Source organism: Hypanus sabinus, chromosome 11 (assembly GCF_030144855.1).
Source record: "Hypanus sabinus isolate sHypSab1 chromosome 11, sHypSab1.hap1, whole genome shotgun sequence".
Classification (NCBI taxonomy): Eukaryota; Metazoa; Chordata; class Chondrichthyes; order Myliobatiformes; family Dasyatidae; genus Hypanus; species Hypanus sabinus.
In genome coordinates this window covers 15408450-15432984 of record NC_082716.1, presented here as the reverse complement: position 1 = coordinate 15432984, position 24535 = coordinate 15408450, and the positions used below count along the sequence as shown (strand labels likewise).

General features: G+C 41.0%; 1 protein-coding gene across 1 annotated transcript in view; it reads right to left on the bottom strand.

Annotated features, from left to right (window-relative positions):
- The window catches only part of LOC132402348 (calcium-activated chloride channel regulator 1-like), a 70011-nt gene that overhangs the window by 22936 nt on the left and 22540 nt on the right, over positions 1 to 24535 (bottom strand). The window contains exons 9-11 of the mRNA XM_059985226.1: positions 16995 to 17101; positions 13411 to 13632; positions 4492 to 4753 (exon numbers count right to left, since the gene is read on the bottom strand). Coding sequence (XP_059841209.1) covers positions 4492 to 4753; positions 13411 to 13632; positions 16995 to 17101 — 591 coding nt within the window. The remainder of the gene's footprint in view (positions 1 to 4491; positions 4754 to 13410; positions 13633 to 16994; positions 17102 to 24535) is intronic.

The following is a 24535-nucleotide window of genomic DNA, read 5'->3' as shown; positions in this document are numbered from 1 at the left end:
TCAGAAATTAAAAAGAGACTGGGTTGGAAATGTTATTGCAGCTTCATTTAACTCAAAGGCAAGAGGAGTTGCAATTTTGGTTAATAAAAATTTACCAATTAAAATACAAAATGTATTAATTGATTCGGCAGGAAGATATTTAATTATACATTGTCAAATTTTTTCAGAACTATGGACTCATATGAATATTTATGCACCAAATAAAAATGATGTAAAATTTATACAGGAGGTCTTTTTGAATTTGGCTAATGCACATGATAAAATATTAATAGGTGGAGATTTTAATTTTTGTTTAGATCCAGTTTTAGATAGATCAACAAAGGCTATTACAAAATCAAAAGTAGCAAAATTAACTCTATCATTGATGAAAGATTTAAATTTGATTGATATATGGAGAAGAATCAATCCAAAAGAAAGGGATTATTCATTCTATTCAAATAGACATAAAACATATTCAAGGATAGATTTTTTCCTATTATCAACAAATACTCAAGATAGAGTGAAAAACGTGGAATATAAAGCAAGAATATTGTCTGATCACTCTCCTTTAATAATGACAATGATAATGATAGATAAAGAGGAATCAATTTATAGATGGAGATTTAATTCAATTTTACTAAAACGTCAAGATTTTTGTGATTTTATGAAAAAGCAGATTCAGTTCTTTTTAGATACAAATTTACATTCAGTTGATGATAAATTTATATTGTGGGAAGCAATGAAAGCATATTTGAGAGGTCAGATAATAAGTTATACTTCTAAAATTAAGAAGGAATATATGATAGAAATAGATCAATTGGAAAAAGAGATTATAAAATTAGAAAAAGAATCTCAAAGAAATATGACAGAAGAAAAACGAAGACAACTTATTAATAAGAAGTTAAAATATAATACACTCCAGACATATCGAACAGAAAAAGCAATTATGAGAACTAAACAGAGATATTATGAATTAGGTGAAAGATCACATAAAGTTCTTGCATGGCAGTTAAAAACAGATCAGATTTCTAAAACAATAAATGCAATTCGAACAAAAGTGAATGAAATTACTTATAAACCTCTAGAAATTAATGAGGCTTTTAAGAATTTTTATTCTGAGTTGTATAAATCAGAATCAAAGAATGATGACGTTAAGATAGAAGAATTTTTATCACAAATAACTCTTCCAAAATTAAATACAGAAGAACAGAAGGGATTAGGTATGTCTTTTACATTGAAGGAAGTTGAAGAAGCTTTGGGATCACTTCAAAGTAATAAATCTCCAGGAGAAGATGGTTTTCCACCTGAATTTTATAAAAAGTTTAAAGATTTATTAATTCCTTCTTTTATGGAGTTAATATATCAAGCAGAAAGAATGCATAAACTTCCAGAATCTTTTTCAACAGCTATTTTAATAGTATTGCCAAAAAAAGACAGAGACCTTTTAAAACCAGCATCATATAGACCTATTTCTTTATTAAACACCGATTATAAAATAATAGCAAAAATCTTATCTAATAGATTATCTAAATGCTTACCTAAATTAGTGCATATGGATCAAACAGGATTTATCAAAAATAGACAATTGGCAGATAATGTAAAGAAAAGGGTCACTGGCAATGTTGGACAGATAACTGGATGCTCATCAGGAAAGTGAAGGGTGAGTGTTGATCAAAATTAGCTGGGTAGGAGAGGTGATGTGAAGTGATGTGATGCAAGATGTAATTAGTGAGAGTAAACCACTAAATTTGGAGGTGCACTGGAGGCGTAGGACAGTAGTTAGTGTAATGCCAGTACAGTGCCAGCTGTAAGATTGCTGTTCAATTCCCCCTGCAGTTTGTAAAGAGATTGTATCTTCTCCCCATAACCATATGGGTATCCTCCAGGTGCTCCGGTTCTCTCCCCCATTCCAAAGACATACTGGTTGGTAGGTTACTTGGTCATTATAAATTGTCCCCTGATTAGTTCGGTTAAGATTAGTGCAGTATAATTTTCTACATCAATTATATATTACACCACAAAAAATAAAAAAATTAAATCCAAATTTATTGGATCAGTGTTTCCGATGTAACCAGGAAACTGGTACTTTTTTACATTCGACATGGTCTTGCTCTAAAATTCAACCTTTTTGGACAAATTTAAGACTTTTACTGGAACAAATTACAGGAACACAATTTCCTCATAATCCAATATTATTTTTACTAGGTGATATTGAAGGGATAAAACCGAAACTCAAACTAAATAAGTATCAGAAAGAATTTATAAAAATTGCACTAGCAGTAGCCAAAAAAGCTATTGCAGTTACTTGGAAATCGGATACATATTTAAGTATAGATTCTTGGAAGAAAGAAATCTATGGTTGTATTCCATTAGAAAAAATTACTTATAATTTAAGAGATAAATATGAAACATTTCTGAAAATTTGGTGCCCTTATTTACAAAAGACAGGATTAAATATATAGATGCTCTGAAGATGAAACAATTGGTTATTAGGGGAAAGAAATAAATATACATATTAAAGTTATTATGAATTCCATGGAGCATGTGGAGATCTTCCAACAACCAGGCATTCTTTCTTTCTTTCTTTTTTTTTCTATAGGGCAGTTAGGGGGGAGGGGTTAAGGGGAGGGGGTAAGGGTTATATACATTGTTTTTTCATACTTTGTAACCATTTAAAAACGCAATAAAAAAAGTTTAAAAAAAAAGATGTCACACGTACATCAAAGCATTGAAACATGTGCCATTTGCGTCAACAGTCAATGGAATCTGCGATTTTTAAAAGATGTTTTATTGAGCTGGAATGTGGAAGAGCCTTTCCGGCCATTAGAGCCACACTGCCCAGCAATCCCCTGAATTTAATCCGAGCCTAATCACGGGACAATTTATAGTGAACAAGTAACCTACCAACCAGTATGTCTTTGGAATGGGGGAGAAAACCAGAGCACCTGGAAGTTACCCATATGGTTACGGGGAGAAGGTACAATCTCTTCACAAACTGCAGTGGGAATTGAACAGCAATCTTACAGCTGGCACTGTACTGGCATTACACTAACTACTGTTCTACACCTCCAATACACCTCCAAATTTAGTGGTTTAACCTCACTAATTACATCTTGCGTCACATCACATCACATCATATCCTCCATCACATCACCTCTCATACCCACCTAATTTTGATCAACACTCACCCTTCACTTTCCTGATGTACATCCAGTTATCTGTCCAACATTGCCAGTGATGCTTTTCTTTATGCATTGTGACACATTAGCCTTATCATCTCCTGACTGACTGGGGACCATATTATGGCCAGACATTGAGACGGTCCAAGCATGGCGCTTGTAAAAACCACAGAGCAGATCACTGGGTTCTCCCTCTCTCCTACTTGTGACATTTACTGGCAATGTTGTATACAAAGGGCCCGAAGCATTGTTGAGGATCCCTGCTGACAATCTCTTTAACCCACTACTATCAGGAAGGAGGTACAGGAACATCAGGTCCAGAATTGCTAGACTGGGTAACAGCTTTTTCCCTTTGGCTGTTACACTCATGAATACCTTGCCATGACCAAACTGTTTACTGTTTATATGTGTTGTGCTCTACATACATTGTGAATAATATTTTATTAGTTTATTTATGGTAATATTTTGTTTTATGTGCCATGTGTGAACCATGGTCCCGATAATGTTGATTCATTTGGTTATACAATCAGATGACAATAAGCTTAAACTTGGACTTATTAAGATTGTGACTTTGCCATGGCTAAATCACAGTTGTTCCTTTTGTCCTCATTTGTCCAGAAGTGTCACAAGACATGCATGAAAATAATTCTTCAATAGCTTTCTCCCCTCCAAGGGCACTGTCACAAGACGAATGGAACTACAGAAGAACTTACACATGTACCAAGGTGGGACTGTTCAAAAAGTTAGATTCTTGTCTGCTGAAACACAGGCCAGGAGGGAAAAGAAGTAAGCACCAGAATTCAAAGTCAGGTATTAATTGTGAAGGTGAAAAGCTTAAGAGAAACATGAGGGGGATCTTCTTCATTTAGAGGATGGTGAGAGTGTGGAACAAGTTGCCAACAGAAGTGGTAGATGTGGGTTTGCTTCCACCATTTAAGAGAAATTTGGAGAGGTATATGGATGGGACGGGTATGGAGGGCTATGGTCCAGTGCAGATCAATGGGATGAGATGGAATAACAGTTTCACACTAACTAGATGGGTCAAAGGACCTGTCTTTGTGCTTTAATGCTCAAGAAGCAGGGAGAAATGGAGATCATTTAAAGGCAGGGAAGATGAACGTGGGATCCACAGTGACTTGGATCCAAATGTAGTGATGGAAGGTTGTTGCAGAGTTCTAACAGCTTTCAAATACAGATGTGTTATTAATCCCATCGTTATGATCTATCATATAGTTCTTTAGAAAGGAAGCTAACTTTTGATATATCTGCAGTGTTGGAATGTGCAATAGAGCTACACTTTTTTTTATTCATAGGGACATTTAATGAGTCCTACCTAAGCCATCATCCAAGAGCTTCAGTGTAACTGGAGGGCCACTGGGACGTTCAACAATAGCTGTCACATTTGTATTCAGAACTGGCTGAAATCCATAACTAACTTCCACGTAGCAAATCATCGGGCTGTTGGGATCCTTCCTGCCAATGTGCCCATTAACGTTGATTGGTGGAGCTTGTGGATCGGCTGCTCGTGATGTTATGATGATTGTTATGACCTGTTTGGCTCCTGGGTTTTGAATGCTGTAGATCCAAGTTCCAATCTAAGAAACAAAGAGTTGGAAAAATATTATTCTTCCTCATTGACTTGTTTCATATAATCCAGCAGAGCCTATGCTGTTCTTCGGCCAGCTGAACTCCCAATGTTCACTCCAATTTCTTTTACAGTTTCACAGATCTACCATTGCTCTGTGCAGGAAATACTTACATGACCTGAAAACTCTGGGTACATTTTTCTTTTTTATAATACTATGGCTATTTAGAATGAAAATTGAAAAATCAGATATTTTTGATTTTATTTATTAATTGATATAATGAAATACAGTACAAAAAAGAAAATCTTTAACATTTTGTAGGCTTTTAAACTTTTAAACTTAGATGGTATCTGTATTCAGCAGATTGGTGGTTTATTAACAACAAGCTATCCACTTCCATTCTATGTTTATTATTACAATTTGTGGCAGTGTTGCAACTTGAAACACTGACTATGTAAATATGTTGAATCTCTAAAATGTTTCAAAGTAAATATTGTGGTGTGTTTATCGTTTAGAAAATCTATGGATAATATTCATTACCACAACTAATTACATAGTTTCACAATTATATTAGGATAAACTCAAAATCATTTTAACATTATAAGACCATAGGATATAGGAGAAGAATTAGGCCATTTGGGCCATCGAGTTTGCTCCTCCATTTCATCATGGTGGTCCAATTTTCCTCTCACCCTCAGTTTCCTCGATTTTCTCCCCATATCCCTTCATGCCCTGACCTATTAAGAATCTATCAACCTCTGCCTTAAATATACATAAAGACGTGGCCTCCTCAGCTGCCTGTGGCAAGGAATTTCATAGATGCACCACTCTCTGGCTAAAGAAATTCCATCTTATCTCCATTCTAAATTGACAATCCTCTATTCTGAGGCTATTTCCTCTGGTCTTTGACTCTCCTGCCTTAGGAAATATTCTGTCCACATCCATACCATCAAGGTTTTCACCATTCGATAGGTTTCAGTGAGGTTCCCCACATTCTTCTGAACTGCAGCAAATACAGGCCCAGAACCATCAAATGGTCTCCATGTGCCAAGCCATTCAATCTCCTTTGAACCCTCTCATGTTTCAAAACATCCTTTCTAAGATAAGGGCCCAGAACTGCTCACAATACTCCAAGTAAGGCCTCACCAGTGCTTTATGTAACAGAAAATTACAGCTGCGCATGAACAAAGGCTACGTGCATGGGAACATTTCAGTCTCTGCCGGTCACGCACCCACGCATCTTAGAGGGAACAGCACTCTTAAAATAGCCCCATTATTATTTGCTTGGTTTGGAAGCAATGGCCAGGACACTGATGGCTGACTGCTCTCCAGCTTTTATTACTGGGCATTGAGTTCAGGAAGGGGACAGCGCACATGTTCCTGTCTACATCTTGATGAAAAGTTTGAAAGATATGCACAATTAACACTTTTTATTGACACTTTTACCTTCAACTATTATTAAGCGCACTAACTACAATGCTAATCTGCTGGAAGAAAACAGTTGTGCAGAAGCGGAAAGATACCAAAGCCAAACCTTTTCCACTCACTGTCAGTCTCATCTGTTCTCTAAAGATAAAGCTTAGCTTTGTTTTGTTACATGTACATCAAAACATGCTCAAAATGTGGCATTTGTGTGAACAATCAACACGGTCTGAGGATTGTGCAGGTGAAACCTGCAAGTGATACAATGCCTCTGGCACCAACATAGCATTCACTTCTCTCTTATTAACTCCAACCCAACACGTACCTCTTTGCAATATTGGAGGAAACTGGGGCACTCAGAAGAAAGCCATGTGATCACAGGGAGAAGGTACAAACTCCTTCCAGACAGTGGTGAGAATTGAATCATGATCGCTAATTGTCTGTGCTGTAAACTATTACAACTACAGCTACTGTGACAACCATGTTGTTCAGATATGGCTCCATTCTGCACAGCAGACTTACTGGCTTTGAACAGCAGATTGTACCATCGGTCTTCTGGAGAACTCAAAATATACCAGGGAAGTCGTTCTGGTGTGAAACAAAAAGCTCATTTCTCTCACCTGCCTCATGCCATAGGATCTCAAATGTGCTGTAAGGAAGGGTGAGAGCACAGCTAACACAAATGTTGCTTCACAGTTCCAGAACCCTGGTACAGTCCTGAACAATGAAACAACCTCACCTCTAACACGAGGAAATCCACAGATGCTGGAAATTCAAGCAACACACAAAAAATGCTGGTGGAACACAGCAGGTCAGGCAGCATCTATATGGAGAAGAACTGTCGATGTTTCGGGCCGGGACCCTTCGTCAGGACTGTCAAGGCTGATCCTGGGTCCCACTTTACTCCATACACCTGCCTTCTTGCCGTATCCTTTGATAACCTGACTGATGAGGAAACGATCAACTTCCATCTTAAATATACCCATGGACTTGGCCTCTACCATATCTGTGTCAGAGCATTCCACAGATTCTCCAGCTAAAAAAATTCCTCCTTACCTCTGTTCTAAAAGGTTGCTACGCAGTTTTGGGGCTGTACCCTCTGGTTCTGGATAACCCCACCATAGGAAACATCCTCTTTACATCCACTAGTCCTTTCAAGTTTCAATAGGTTTCAATGAGATCCTCACACATTCCTTTAAATTCCAGTGAATACAGACTTAAGCTGGCAAATGCTCTTCATATGTTAACCCCTTCATTCCCAGAAGCATATTCAAGAACCTCTTCTGGACACTGTTCAACGACAACACATAATTTTTGCAGCCAGCAGGGTGAGTATCAGTTCAGTAGAGGTTCAGAATCAAAAAGAGTAGCAAATACAGTACTCATAGTGCTATATCTCAATGCATGGAGCATAAGAAATAAGGTGGATCATCTTGTTACACAATTACAGATTGCCAATTATGATGTGGTGATCATCACTGAATCGTGGCTAAAGGATGGTTGTAGTTGGGAACTGAGTGTCTCAATTTACACGTTGTATCAGAGGGATAGGATGGTAGTCAGAGGGAGTGGTGTGGATTTGCTGGTAAAGAATGACATCAAATCAGTAGAAAGATGGTGATATAGGATCAGAAGATGTTGAATCCTTGTGGGTTTATATTAAGAAACTGCAAGTGCAAAAGAACCCTGATGGCAGTGATATACAGGCCCCTGAACAGTGGCTGGCTGTGGACCACAGATTACAACAGGAAATAGAAAAGGCGTATCAAAAGGGGAATGTTATGATAGTCATGGGAGATTTCACCATGCACATCGATCAGGAAACTCTTATTGGTAATGGATCTCAAAAGAGCGAGTTTGTTGAATGCCTATGAGGTGGCTTTTTAGAGCAGTTTGTCATTGAGCTTACTAGGGGATCAGCTGTACTAGATTGGGCGCTATACAGTGATGAGGGAGGTTAAGAACCAGTGATCACAATATGATTGAGTTCAACTTGAAGTTTGATAGGGAGAAAATAAAGTCTGATGCAACAGTATTTCAGTGGAGTAAAGGAAATTACACTGGAATAAGAGAGGTGTTGGCCAAAGTATATTGGAAGGATATGTTGGCAGGGGTGACTACAGAGCAGCAATGGCAAGAGTTTCAAGGAAAGATGAGGAAGGTGCAGGATAGATGCATTTCAAAAACAAAGTAATTCTCAATGGCTGACAAGGGAAGTCAAAGCTAATGTAAAAGCAAAAGAGAGGGCATACAACAAAGCAAGAAAGAGTGGGAATACAGAGGATTGGGAAGCTTTTAAAATTCTACAAAGAACAACAAGAAGAGTCATTAGGAGGGAAAAGACGAAGTACAAAAGCAAGCTACCAAATAATATCAAAGTGGATAGTAAAAGCTTTTTCAAGTATGTAAAAAATAAATATGAGAGTGGATATAGGAAAATGAGGCTGGAGAAATAATTACAGGGAACAAGGAGATGGCAGATGAATTAAATGAGTATTTTGCATTAGTCTTCACTGTGGAAGTCACTAGCAATGTGCCAGATGTTGAAGGGTGTGAGGGAAGAGAAGAGAGTATTATGTGGAGAAGGTGCTCAAAAAGCTGAAAGATCTAAGGATATATAGTCACCCAGACCGGATGAGCATCACCCTAGGGTTCTGAAAGAGGTAGTAGTAGAGATTGTGGAGGCATTAGCAATGAACTTCGAAAAAAAAATCACTGGAGTCGGGCATGGTGCCAAAGGACTGGAAAATTGCAAATGTCTCTCCACTCTTTAAGAAAGGAGGAAGGCAGCAGAAATGAAATTATACACCAGGTAACTTGATCTCAGTGGTTTGGAAGATGTTGGATTCAATTGGTAAGGATGAGGTTACGGAGTACTTAGTGACACAGGACAAGACAGGACAAAGCCAGAATGGTTCTCTTAAGAGAAAACATTGCCTGATGAACTTGTTGGAACTCTTAGAGGATATTACAAGAAGGATAGGTAAAGGGGATGCTGTGGATGTTGTATATTTGGACTTTCAGAAGGCCTTCGACAAGGTGCCACACATGAGGCTGCTTACCAAATTAAGAGCTCATGAGATTACAGGAAAGTACTGGCGTGGGTACACCATTGGCTGATTGGTAGGAGGCAATGAGTGGAAATAAAGGGGTCCTTTTCTGGAAGGCCGCCAGTGACTAGTGGTGTTCTGCAGGGGTCAGCACGGGGACCACTTCTTTTCATGCTGTATATCAATGTTTTAGATGATGGAATAGATGGCTTTGTTCCCAAGTTTGCAGGTAGTGTTGAGGAACCAGGTAGGTTGCAGGTCGACATTAGGCGATTGGACAAGAGAGTGGCAAATGAAATACAATGTGGCAAAATGCATGGTCATGCACTTTGGTGGAAGAAATAGATGCACAGCCTAGTTTCTAAATAGGGAACAAACCTAAAACTCTGAGATGCTTGGGGACTTGGAAGTCCTTGTGAAGAAGGTTAACTTGCAGGTAGAGTTGGTGACGAGGAAGGCAAATGCAATGTTAGCATTCATTTCAAGAGGTCTAGAATACAAGAGCAAAGATGTGATGCTGAGGCTTTATAAGGTGCTAGCGAGGCCCCACCTTGAGTATTGTGAACAGTGTTGGGCTCCTCATCTTACGAAAGATGTAGTGGCATTGAAAAGGGTTCAGGGGAGGTTTACAAGGATGATTCAGGGAATGAAAGGGTTATCACAGGAGGAACGTTTGATTGCTCTGGGTCTGTACTTGCCGGAATTTAAAAGAATGAGGGGAATCTCATTGAAACCTTTCAAGTGTTGAAAGGCCTAGATAAAGTACATGTGGAAAGGATATTTCTCATAGTGGGGGGAGTCGAGAGCACAGTGAGCACAGTGTTAGGATAGTGGGGCATCCACTTAAACCAGAGATGTGGAGAAACAGATGCAGAGATGCAGAGGGTGGTAAATTTGTGGTGAATTTATTACCACAAGCAGCTGTGGAGGCCAGGTCATTATTGTTCCTTTTACCAAAATGCATTATCATGCATTTCCTAACTCCGTATTCCATCTGTTTCTTCTTTGCTCATTCTTTCAATTTGCTGCTGCCATCGCATTGCCCCCTGAACACTACCTTCCCCATCACCTTTCTATGTATCATCCACAAACTTTGCCACAAAGCCATTAATTCCATTATCCAAATCATCAACAAACAATGTGAAAAATAGCAGTCCAATAATGAACCTTGAGGAACACCACTACTGCAGTTACTGGTACCTGACCAGAAAAGGCCCCCTTTATTCCCACTCACTGCCTCCTGCCTGTCAGCCATTCCTCTATCCATGCCAGTATCTTTCCTGTAACATCATTGGCTTTTTATCTTGTTAAGTAGTCTCATGTGTGGTATCTTATCAACTGCCTTCTGAAAGTACAAGTAGGTGACATCCACTGTCTCTCCTTTGTCCACCCTGTTTGTTAATTTCTCAAAGTACCTTAACAGATTTGTCAGGCAATATTTTCCTTTACAGAACCCATGCTGAATTTACATAAGAAAATAGGAAATGGGAGCAGGAGGAGGCCATCCAGCCCATCGAGCCTGTGTCACCAAGATTTAACTTATTCTATCATTAGTCTCCAAGTACCCCCAAACCTCATCCTTAATAGTAGACTCCAACACTTTCTCAACCACTGAGGGTAGGCTAACTGGCCTATAATTTTCTTCCTTTTGCCTTCCTCCCTTCTTAAAGAGTGGAGTGACATTTACAATCTTCCAGTCCTCTGGGACCATGCCAGAATCGAGTGATTCTTGAAAGATCATGACCAGTGCATCCATTATCTTTTCCGCAGGCTCTCTCAGGACTCCAGGTTGTAGCCCATCTGGTCCAGGTGGCTTATCCACCTTAAGAATTTGAGTTTGCCCAGCACTTTTTTCTTTGAAATAGCAACAGAATTCACTCCTACTCCCTAACGCTCATGGACCTCTGGCAGATTACTAATGTCTTCCACAGTGAAGACAGATGCAAAATACCCATTAGGTTCATCTGCCATTTCTTTGTCCCCATCACTACTTCACCAGCATCATTTCCTAGTGGTCCAATATCAACTCTCCCCTCCCCTTTACTCTTCCTATAACAAAAAAAATGATATCCTCCCTTATATTATTGGCTAGTTTGTCTTCATATTTCATCTTTTCCTTTCTTATAGCTTTTTAGTTTCCTCTTGTTGGATGTTAAAAGCTTCCCAATCATCCAACTTTCCACTCACTTTTGCTACCTTAATGGTCCTTTCCTTGGTTTTCCTCCAATCCACCTGAGCAAGTTCCTCTCCCATGCCTCTATAATACCCTTTATTCCATTGCAATATTGATACATGTGACTTAACCTTCTCCTTCTCAAATTGCAGTATGAGTTCAATCATATTTCGATCTTTGCCTCCTAAGGGTTCCTTTACGTTAGGCATATCTGGGTTAGTACACAACACTCAATCTTAGACAGACTTTCCCTGAGTAGGTTCAAGCACAAGCTGCTCTAAAAAGCCATCTCAAAGGCATTCAACAAGTTCCCTTTCTTGTGATTCAACACAAACCTGATTGTTCCAATCCCCTTGCATATTGAAATCCCCCAATACAATTATGACATTACCCTTATTACATGCCTTCTCCAGCTTCCTTTGCAATCTCAACCTCACATCTTGGCTATTATTTGGAGGACTATATATGATTCTCATAATGTGCTATTTTATACCCTTGTAGTTTCTTAACTCCATCACAAAGATTCAACGTTTTCTGACCCTGTCACCTCTTTCTAAAGATGTAATCCCATCTCTTACCAACCGAGTCACACCACCACCTATGCCTTCCTGCCTGTCCTTTTGACTCAAAATATACGCTTTCCTAAGCTCCCAACTATGACCTTCTTTCAACCCGACTCAGTGATGCCCACAACATTACACCAATGAATCTCTAGCTGCGCCACGAGTTTGTCCACTTTATTCTGACTGCTATGCACATTTAAATATAGTCCTGCATTCTCACCCTTTTGAACTTTGCCTCTGTAGTACAATTTAATTCTTTGTTCTGGATGCATTTATGTCCAGTCTTTGGCTTGCTCTTCCTTACATTCATATTACATCCATCAACTACTTGGAAACAGGCTGGCTCATCCTCAGCTCTGTCATATTGGCTCCCATCCCCCTGCCATATTAGTTTAAACCACTTCCAACAGATAACCCTAGTAAACATGCCTTCAAGAATCTTAGTTCTCCCCCCCCCCCCCCCACCACCAGATTCAAGCTCAACCCGTCCCTTTGGTTCAGGTCCTACCTGCTTCAGAAGAAATTCCAATCATCCAGAAATCGGAATCTAGTCCCTGCTCCCTGCTCCAATTCTTCAGTCATGCACTTATCCACCACCTCATTCTATTCCTATCTTCACTGTCATGTGGCACAGGAAGCAATCCCGAGATTACTATCCTTGCGGTCCTGCTCATCAGCTTCCTTCCTAACTCTCTGTATTCTGTTTTCAGGACCTCCTCCCTTTTCCTACCTATGTTGTTGGTACCAATATGGACCATGACTTCTGGCTGCTCACTCTCCCTTTTCAGGATATTGTGGACACATTTAGAAACATCATACACTCTGGCACCAGAGAGGCAAGCTACCATCCATGTTCCATTTTTGCGTCCACAGAATCGCTTATCTGTCCCCCTGACTATAGAGTCCATGATTACTGCCGACATTCTCTTCAGTTCCCTACTCTTCTGAGCTAGAGGGACAGACTGGCTGCTTCCACCAGGTATGTTGCCCCTCCCCCAAACAGTACTCAAAATGGAGTAACACACACAAAATGCTGGAGAAACTCTGCAGGTTGGTAGCATCTACAGAGACGTTTTGGGTGGAGAGTCTGCTCTGTGAATCTCACTGAAGATTCATCAGCAAGCTCATACTGCGGAGCTCTAGACTGGGAGCAAAACATCCTCTGTCCCAGAGAGCATCTCACCCAAAACGCTGGAGGAACTCAGAAGCTCAGGCAGCTGCAATGGAACAGCTGTCACTTTGGCCAGGAGGTGCATTTCATACTTACTTCTTGGGATGCTGATGGCTGCTGTGGAAAATAGGGTCATATCTGAACTGAGAATGCATTTGGACAAATTAGCCAGAGCAAACAGGCAATCAAATAGAAAACAATCGAAAAGCAAAAGCAGAATTACACAACTGGTGAAACAGCACCCAGATGAACGCTTTAGCCATTATAGTACATATTTTGATCCATACCTCTGCAGTGCCATTAATCTTAAGACGGGCTGATCTTGCAGACTGATCTATTTTGAAGTCAGAATTACTGTAAGTATTTCCGCTGGGGTCATGTACAAATATTTTTGGATTATCACTCTCCCAATTCACCACAAAAAAGGTGTCATTCCCAACTGTCTTATCAATGACAACTGTGTCATTCAACCAGCCACTGGTCTCCAAGCTTTGCCCTGAGTTTTCAAGCTGGAACCAAATAAACAGAATTATTACTTTACTGTCATAAAATCAGTAAGTGAAATTAATGGTATGTTCCCTAGCTAAGTTGCTGGATGAACTTTAGTTGTGGCTAAATAGCAGAATCTAAAAGGATAGAACATAGAACATTGAAGAGAACAGGGCAGGAACAGGCCATTCGGCCAACAATGTCGTGCCAAACCAGTTAAAAATCCATTTTTAAAAAACTCGAAAACTAATCCCACCTACCTATATTATGTCCATATCCCTCCATCTTCCTTACATCCATGTGCTTATCCAAACACCTCTTAAAAGATCAGCACGTACAAAAGGGGTCTTGGCCCGAAACGTTGACTGCTCATTTCAATGGATGCTGCCCGACCTGCTGTTCATCCAGCTTTTGTATATGTTGATTTGACCACAGCATCTGCAGTGTACTTTGTATTTATCTCGTAAAAGATGTTTGCCTTTATGCCTTTACCACCATACCAGGCAGCACATTCCGGGCATTCACAACTCTCTAAGTAATAAACTTACCACTCACATCCCCCTTCAGCCTAATGCCTCTCACCTTCAATGCATGCCCTCTGGTATTAGAGATTTCAACCCTGGGAAACAGATATTCTTTGTCCACTCTAACTATGCCTCTCATAATCTTGTAAACCTCTATTAGATCTTCCTTCAGCCTCTACCACTCCAGAGAAAACAACCCAAATTTATCCAGCCTCTCGTGAAACTCTTCTGCACCTTCTCCAAAAGCTCAACATTGTTGCGAAAGTGGGGTGGCCAGAATTGTATGCAGTACTCCAGTTCAAGTGCACCCTGTCCCTCTTGTACAAGTTACCCCTTCCCCAGAAATTTCCCAGTCACCCAGGAACTTGAAACCTTGTCCCCATCACCATCTCTGCAGCCACTCATTCATCTGTGCTGTCGCCCCATTCCTACCTGCACTACCCCATGGTATAGGGGTAATCCAAAGATTACAACCTTGGAGTTCCTTCCCTTCAGCTTCTTTATATACTCACTGCGTAGGACACCTTCCCCTTTTCTGCCTGTGTCATTGGTGCCAATATGCACCATGACTGCTGGCTTTTCCCCCTTCCCTTTGACTATATCCTACAGCTGCTCCTATACATCATGGACTCTAGCACTCGGGAGGGAACACCCCTTCTGGGTGTGGCTTTTGCAGCCACAGAAGCTCCTTTCTGTCCCCCTTACCATTGAGTCCCCAACCACACAGCCTGGCTTTACCCTTCCCTGTCGAGCCTCAGGGCAGGGCTCAGTGCCACCAGCCTGGCTGCTGCTGCCATGATCTGATGGGTCACCCCCCAGCAGTACCCAAAGGGGCATACTCGTTGCCGAGGGGAATGGCCACAGGGGAACCCTGCACAGATGGATGGCATGGTATGGAATTAGACCATTAGATATTGGAGCAGAATTAGGCCATTTGGCCCATCAAGTCTTCACCAATCTATCTTGGCTGATTTATTAGCCCTCTCAACCTCATTCTCCTGCTTTCTCCCCAAAACCTGATCTCTGTTCCGAAGCCGTGCTCTTTGGTTCTAGATCCCCCCATTATAGGAAACATCCTCTCCACATCCACTCTATCCAGGCCTTCCAATATTTAATAGATTTCAATAGGATCACAGCCCCCCCATCACCATTCTTCTAAAATCCAGCAAGTACAGGTTCAGAGCCATCAAACACTCGTAACATGTTAACCCTTTCATTCCTGAGATAATTCTCACGTAACTCTGCCGGACCCTCTCCAATGCCAGCATATCCTTTCCTGATAAGGGGACCAAAATTCAAAGTTCAAAGTAAATTTTATTATCAAACTACATATATGTCACCATATACAACCCTGAGAATATTTCCCTTGTGGGCATACTCAACAAATCTATAGAGTAGAAACTATAACAGAAGTACAGAATGACCACCCTAACTAGGGTATTCAACCAGAGTGCAGAAGACTGTGCAAATGACAAAAGAAGAAACAATAATGATAATAAATAAATAATAATAAATAAATAAGTAATAAGTACCAAGTACATGAGATGATGAGTTCTTGGTAATGGAAGCATTTGAATGATGGGGCAAGTGAAGTTGAATGAAATAATCTGCTTTGTTCAAGAGTCTGAGGGATAGTAAGTATTACTAAATCTGGTGGTGTGAGTGCTAACCTTCTTCCTGATGACAGCAGTGAGAAGAGAGCATGTCCTAGGTGGTGGGTGTCCCTGCTGACGGATGCTGCTTTCCTGAGACAGTCTTTCATGTAGACGTGCTCAGTGGTTGTGAAAGCTTTACCTGTGATAGACTAGGCCATGTCCACTACTTTTTGGTACATTTTTCCTTTCAAGGGCATTGGTGTTTCCATACCAGGCTAAGATGCAGCCAGACAATCTTCTCTCCACTTCAGATATATAGAAGTCTGTCAAAGTTCTAGATGTCATGTCGAATCTTCACAAACTTCTAAGGAAATAGAGGGACTGCTGTGCTTTCTTTGTATTTGTGTTTACGTGCTGGGCCCAGGATACACAATAGTCCAAGTGCAGTCAGATTTCATGGAAATAAATTATTGTGGAATTTGTAGCTGTCTAACATCTCCAGTTCAGGGTTGAATCCGGACCTCTTGTGTAGAGTTTTTATACCCTCCCAGTGACTACATATGTGCTCCTACTTCCCAAAGGTACATTGATAGATGTTTTTGCTAAATGATGATGGTGCCTCCATTGGTGGTTATTCAATGAAAGGGGGAATCAATGGGCATGTGATGGAATAAATGTTAGGGCTAAAGAGGGAAAGGGAAATCAGGTGGAGTCATACAGTCATACAATCATACAGGAGAGAAACAGGACTTTCAACACATCTGGTCCATGCCATCCTTATCCTATCTACCTGCACCCAGCCTACAGCCCTCCATACTTAGGTCTTCAAATCCCAGCAAAATCATTGTAATGATAGATGGAGTTGCTCTGATTTGCAAGGCCTCTTTCAGTGGTACAACAATATAGTATCTAATTTTATTGATTGTGTTAATATGGAGGAATAAACTTCATAAATACATGCAACACTCTTTAAACTATTATAGTTTTCGATACAGGTCCCGTTGTGTGCCACAATGAATTGCTACAAACCAGGGGAAGAGTGGCTTGGTTCATGGACGATGCTGCAGGAATAAGTCTCGAGTCTCGGGTTGACTAGATAGTTGGAAGACCACAGGAATAGCAAAGAGGTGAAATGGAAGTTGGAGACTCAAGCAGTGACTAAGATGAATGTCAGACATGGAAGCATTTTGGCAATGTGGCCCCTTGGCATTAATATCTCCAATGCTACAGTTTAGGTAGGATCTTACTGAAAAATATTCAAACCTGGATGGACAGTTGGCTGCTGTTGCCATTTCCTGATACTAATCCCGTGAAGGAATCAATTAATCCACTTACATCCACGTTATCTGTTGCTGCAAACTGTAAGCCCCCTGCAGGACAAAATGACAAGTTTTACAAAAAACTCAGCTATTATTTATGACACATACTAATTGAAAAAAAGTGGGTGGAATGGTATCGTAGCATTTAGTGTAACGGTATTACAATGCCAACATCCAGGTTCAAATCCCACTGCTGACTGTAAGGAGTTTGTACATTCACTCCTTGACCATGTGGGATTCCATAAGACCATGAGACATGGCAGTTGAATTAGGACATTTGGCCCATTGAGTCTGCTCTACCATTCGATCATGGCTGATCCTTTGTTCCCATGTTCAGTCCCACTGCCTTTGATGCTGTGTCCAATTAAGACGCTGTCAAGCTCTGCCTTAGATACATCTAACAACATGGTCTCCACAGCTACCCATGGTAACAAATTCCACAAATACCCCACTCTCTGGTTAAAGCAATTTCTCCGCATCTCTGTTTTAAATGGATGCACATCCATCTTGGGGACAAGGTGCCCTTTTGTCCTAGAATCCTACATCATGGGAAACAACCTTTCCACATCTACTCTGTCTGGGCCTCACAACATTTGAAAGGTTTCAATGAGATCCTTCCCCTCATCCTTCTAAATTTCAGTGAGTACATGCCCAGAGCTATCAAGGTTCCTCGTATGATTACCTTTTCATTCCCGGAATCATCCTTGTGAGCCTCCTCTGAACCCCCTCCAATGCCAGCACATCTTTGCTTAGATGAGGAGCCCAAAACTGTTCACAATACTCAAGGTGAGTCCTCATAGTGCCTCATAAAGCCTCAACATCACATCTCTGCTCGTTATTCTACACTTCTTGAAATGAATGCTAACATTGCATATGCCCTCTTCCACCACCAACTCAAACTGTAAGTTAATCTTTAGGGTGTTCTGCACAAATTCCTTTGCATTTCAAATTTTTGGATTTTTCTCCCTGTTTAGAAAATAGTCTACCCATTTATTTCTACTACCAAAGTGAATGACCATGCATTTTCCAACATTGTATTTCATTTGCCACTTTCTTGCTCATTCTCCTAATCTGACTAAGTCCTTCTGCAGCCTACCTGTTTCCTCAACACTTCCTGCCCCTCCACCAGTTTTGTGTCATCTGCAGACATGGCAACAAAGCCACCTATTCCATCATCTAAATCATTTATACATAGCATAGAATGAAGTGGACCCAACACCGCCCCCCGCAGAACATCACTATTCACTGGCAGCCAACCTGAAAAGGATCCTTTGATTACCACTTACTGCCTCCTACCATCAGCTAATGTTCTAACCATGCCAGTAACTTTCTTGTTATACCATGGGCTCTTAACTTGGTAAGCAGTCTTATGTGTTGCATCTTATCAAAGGCCTTCTACAAGTCCAAATATAAAACATCCACTGCATCCCCTTTATCTATCCTACTTGTAATCTCCTCAATGAACTCCAACAGGTTCAACAGACATCCTCACTTTGTCCTATCTTGTCCTGTGTCACCAAGTACTCCATAACTTCATCCTTAACAATTGACTCCAACAAGTTCCCAACCTCTGAGGTCAGGCTATCTGGTCTTTCTTAAAGAATGGAGTGGCATTTGCAATTTTCCAGTCCTCTGGCACTATGCCAGTGCCCAATGATTTTTGAATCATTGCTAATGCCTCCACAATCTCTATGCTACCCCTTTCAGAACCCTAGGGTGCAGATCATTTGGTCCAGGTGACCTCTGTACCTTAGGTCTTTCAGCTTTTTGAGCACCTTCTCCCTTGTAATAATAATTGCACTCACTTCTTTTCCCTCACACCCTTCAACATCTGGCACACTGATAGTGTCTTCCAGAGTGAAGACTGATACAAAATACTCATCTAGTTCATCTGCCATCTCCTTGTCCCCGTAATTATTTTTCTCTGGCCTCATTTTCTAGTGGTCCTATATCTACTCTATATATGTCTATTGTGACAGACCTCCCTGTTGCCACCTACTTCAACTCTGCCCCTCATTCCCATCTAGATATGTCCATACATGGCCTCCTCTACTGCCATGATGAGGCCACACTCTGGTTGGAGGAGCAACACCTCATCTACCGTTTGAGTAGCCTCCAGCCTGGTGGTATGAACATTGAATTGTCCAATTTCTGGTAATTTCCTCCCACTCCCCTCCCCCTATCCCAGGTCCCTCTCTGCCTCTCTCCCCTTTCAACTTTCTGCTCCTTTATCTCTACAGTTCTTTCATGCTTATCCCCCTCCCCTCTTTATCTTTCCTCTGATTGGTTTTCCATCTGGTGCGTCTAGCCCTACCCCCTCCCCTATCTCTATTACTGGGCTTCGGCACTCTCCTCCCCCCCATTCCTGATGAAGGTTCTTGGCCCGAAATGTTGGCTGCTCTTTTCTCATGGATGCTGCCTGACCTGCTGAGTTCTTCCAGCGTTGTGTACGTAACAGAGAGTAAGAGATGGAGAGTTTCTTAAGTGCATCTATTTTAATGCTAGGAGCATTGTAAGAAAGGTGGATGAGCTTAGAGCATGCATTGGTACCTGGAAATATGAGGTTGTAGCTATTAGTGAAACATGGCTGCAGGAAGGGTGTGATTGGCAACTAAATATTCCTGGATTTCGTAGGTTCAGGTGTGATAGAATCAGAGGAGCAAGAGGGGGAGGTGTTGCTTTGCTTGTCAGAGAAAATATTACAGCGGTGCTTTGGCAGGATAGATTAGAGGGCTCGGCTAGGGAGTCTATTTGGGTGGAATTCAGGAATGGGAAAGATGCAGTAACACATAGCAGAGTATTATAGACCATCTAATGGGGAGCGAGAATTGGAGGAGCAAATTTGTAAAGAGATAGCAGATAGTTGTAGTAAGCACAAGGTTGTGATTGTGAGAGATTTTGCTTTTCCACACATAGACTGGGAAGCCCATTCTATAAAATGGCTGGATGGTTTGGAGTTTGTAAAATGTGTGTAGGATAGTTTTTTGCAGTAGTACATAGACGTACCAATTCGAGAAGGGGCAGTGTTGGATCTCCTGTTAGGGAATGAGATAGGTCAGGTGATGGATATATGTGTTGGGGAGCACTTCCGGTCTAGTGATCACAATGCCATTAGTTTCAATATAATTATGGAGAAGGATACGACTGGACCCAGGTTTGAGATTTTTGATTGGAGAAAGGCTAACTTTGAGGAGATGTGAAAGGATTTAAAAGGAGTGGATTGGGACAATTTGTTTTATGGGAAGGATGAAATAGAGAAATCAAGGTCATTTAAAGGTAAAATTTTGAGGATACAGAGTTTTTATGTTCCTGTTAGGTTGAAAGGAAAGGTTAAGAGTTTGAGAGAGCCATGGTTTTCAAGGGATATTTGAAACTTGGTTCGGAAAAAGAGAGAGATCCACAATATATATGGGCAGCATGGAGTAAAAGAGGTTCTCAAGGAATATAAATAATGTAAAAAGAAGCTTAAGAAAGAAATTAGAAAAGCTAAAAGAAGATATGAGGTCTCTTTGGCAAGTAAAGTGAAAATGAATCCAAAGGGTTTGTACAGTTATATTAATAGCAAAAGGATAAAATTGGTCCCTTAGAGAATCAGAGTGGACAGCTATGTGTGGAGCCAAAAGAAATGGGGGAGATTTTGAACAATATCTTTTTTTTTGGTATTCACTAAGGAGAAGGATATTTAATTGTGTGAGGTAAAGGAAAAAGTAGGGTAGTTATGGAAACTATGATGATTAAAGAAGAGGAAGTACTGGCTCTTTTAAAGAATATAAAAATGGGTAAGTCTCCAGGTCCTAACAGTATATTCCCTAGGACCTTGAGGGAAGTTAGTGCAGAAATAGCAGGGGCTCTGATAGAAATATTTCAAATGTCATTTGAAACAGGGATGGTGCCGGAGGATTGGCGTATTGCTCATGTGGTTCCATTGTTTAAAAAGGGTGCTAAGAGTAAACCTGGCAATTATCAGCCTGTAAGTTTGACGTCAGTAGTGGGTAAGTTAATGGAAAGTATTCTTAGAGATGGTATATATAATTATCTGGATAGACAGGGTCTGATTAAGAACAGTCAACATGGATTTGTACGTGGAAAGTCATGTTTGACAAATCTTATTGAATTTTTTGAAGAAGTTACTAGGAATGTTGATGAGGGTAAAATAGTGGATGTTGTCTATATGGACCAGTAAGGGCTTTGACAAGGTTCCACATGGAAGCTTAGTTAGGAAGGTTCAGGGCATAGTGGTGGATAACTGTTTGTCGGGTTGGAGGCTGGTGAGTAGTGGTGTGCCTCAGGGATCTGTACTGGGTCCAATGTTGTTTGTCATATACATCAATGATCTGGATGATGGGGTGGTAAATCGGATTAGTAAGTATGCAGATGATACGTAGATAGGTGGCATTGTGGATAATGAAGTAGGTTATCAAAGCTTGCAGAGAGATTTAGGCCAGTTAGAAAAGTGGGCTGAAAGAAGGCAGATGGAGTTTAATGCTGATATATGTGAGGAGCTATATTTTGGTAGGACTAATCAAAATAGGACATATGTGGTAAATGGTAGTGCATTGAGGAATGCAGTAGAACAGAGTGATCTAGGAATAATGGTGCATAGTTACCTGAAGGTAGAATCTCATGTGGATAAGTTGGTGAAGAAAGCTTTTGGAATGCTGGCCTTTATAAATCAGAGCATTGAGTTTAGGAGTTGGGATGTAATGTTAAAATTGTACAAAGTCTTGGTGAGGCCAAATTTGGAGTATTGTGAACAGTTCAGTCACAGAGTTATAGGAAAGATGTCAACAAATTAGAGAGAGTACAGAAGAGATTTACTAGAATGTTACCTGGGTTTCAGCACCTAAGTTACAGAGAAAGGTTGAACAATTTAGGTCTTTATTCTTCGGAGCTTAGAAGGTTGAGGGGGATAGATAGAGGTGATGTAGATAGGCTTTTTCCTTTGAGAGTAGGAGAGATTCAAACAAGAGTTGAGAGTTAAGGGGCAAAAGTTTAGGGGTAACACGAGGAGGAACTTCTTTACTCAGAGAGTGGTAGCTGTGTGGAATCAGCTTCGAGTAGAAATGGTAGAGGCAGATTTGATTTTGTCAATTAAAAAAAAATTGGATAGGTAAATGGACAGAAAGGGAATGGAATGTTATGGGCTGGGTGCAGGTAGGTGGGACTGGTTGAGAGTAAGTGTTCAGCACGAACTAGAAGGGCCAAGATGGCCTGTTCCTGTGCTGTGATTGTTATATGGTTATATGTTCAATCCCCTATATCTATCCTACTTGTAATCTCCTCAAAGAACTCCAACAATTTGAACAGACATCCCCACTTTGTCCTATCTTGTCCTGTGTCACCAAGTACTCCATAACTTCATCCATAACAATTGACTCCAACATCTTCCCAACCACTTGAGGTCAGCTAACTGGTCTTTCTTAAAGAATGGAGTGGCATTAGCAATTTTCCTGTCCTCTAGCACCATGCCTGTGCCTAACAATTTTTAATCATTGCTAATGCCTCCACAATCTCTATGTTACCTCTTTCAGAACCCTAGCGTGCAGATCATTTGGTCCAGGTGACCTCTGTACCTTAGGTCTTTCAGCTTTTTGAGCACCTTCTCCCTTGTAATAATAATTGCACTCACTTCTCTTCCCTCACACCCTTCAACATCTGGCACACTGATAGTGTTTTCTATAGTGAAGACTGATACAAAATACTCATTTAGTTCATCTGCCATCTCCTTGTCCCCATAATTATTTTTCTCTGGCCTCATTTTCTAGTGGTCCTATATCTACTCTTATCTCTCTTTTATTTTTTGCATATTTGTAAATGTTTTTACTATCCACTTTGATATTGTTTGCTAGCTTGCTTTCATATTTCATCCTCCTAATGACTCTTTTCTTTGCTTTCTTTAGGCTTTTAAAAGCTTCTCAACCCTCTATCTTTCCACATTCTTTTGCTGTGTTGTATGCTCTCTCTGCTTTTACATTCGCTTTGACTTCCCTTGTCAACCACGATTGTACTATTTTGCCATTGAGTATTTCTTTGTTTTTGGAATGCATCTATCCCACATGTTCCTCATTTTTCCCAGAAACGCACACCATTGCTGCTCTGCTGACATCCCTACCAGAAGCTCCTTCCAATTTACTTTGGCCAACGCCAGTCAAAACACTGTAATTTCCTTTACTCTACTGAAATACTGCTACGTCAGATTTTACTTTCTCCCAAAAAATTTTAACTTGAACTCAAACATATTGTGATAACTGCTTCCTCAGAGTTCTTTTCCTTCAGGTTCCCTTGTGGCCTCTGGTTCATTACATAACACCCATTCCAGGTTAGCTGATCCCCTAGTAGTCTCCTCCTGTAGTTCACAGATGTACAGATTAGTTAATGGTCACTTGAGTGTATTTGGCTTGTTGGGCTGAAAGGGTCTCTTATTGTGTTGCATCTCTAAAAATAAATAAAAAAGTCATAACCAGTAGGATTAAAATAGTTAAATCTTTCAGTTCTGACTTTAACTTTGCCCTTCTGACATGAAGAGATGGATCGACTTTGCCTCTAACTTTCACCCAATCCTCTAATTCACTTGGTCCATCTCGGACACTTCTCTCCCCTTTCTCAATCTCTCGGTCTCCATCTCTGGAGATAGACTGTCCACTGACATCTTCTATAAACCCACCGACTCCCATAACTACCTTGATTATACCTCTTCCCACCCTGCCAAATGCAAAAATTCTATTCCCTATTCCCAGTTCCTCCGTCTCTGCTGCATCTGCTCCAAGGATGAGGCTTTCCATTCCAGGGTATCCCAAATGTCCTCTTTCTTTAAGAATCATGGTTTCCCTTCTGCCATCATCGACGATGTCCTCACCCGCATCTCCTCCATTTCCTGCACTTCAGTTCTCACCCCATCCTCCTGTCACCACAACAGGGACTATGTCCCCCTTGTCCTCACCTATCACCCCAGCAGCCTCCCGATCCAGCATATTATCCTTCATAACTTCTGCCACCTTCAACAGGATCCCACCACTAAGGACATCTATCCCTCTCTACCACTCTCTGCTTTTCACAGGGATCGTTCCCTCCGCGACTGCCTGGTCCACACGTCCCTCCCCACAGATCTCCCACCTGGCACTTATCCCTGCAAGCGTAAGTGCTACAGCCGTCTCTACACCTCCTCTCTTACCACCATTCAGGGCCCCAACCAGTCCTTCCAGGTGAGGCAACACTTCACTTGTGAGTCTGTTGGGGTAATCTATTGCATCTGGTACTCCCGATATGGCCTTCTCTACATCGGCGAGACCCGACGCAGATTGGGGGACCGCTTCGTCGAGCACCTCCACTCCGTCCGCCACAACAGACAGGATCTCCCGGTTGCCACCCGCTTCAACTCTGCTTCACATTCCCATTCGGATATGTCCATACATGGCCTCCTCTACTGCCATGATGAGGCGAAACTCAGGTTGGAGGAGCAACACCTCATATACTGTCTGGGGGTAG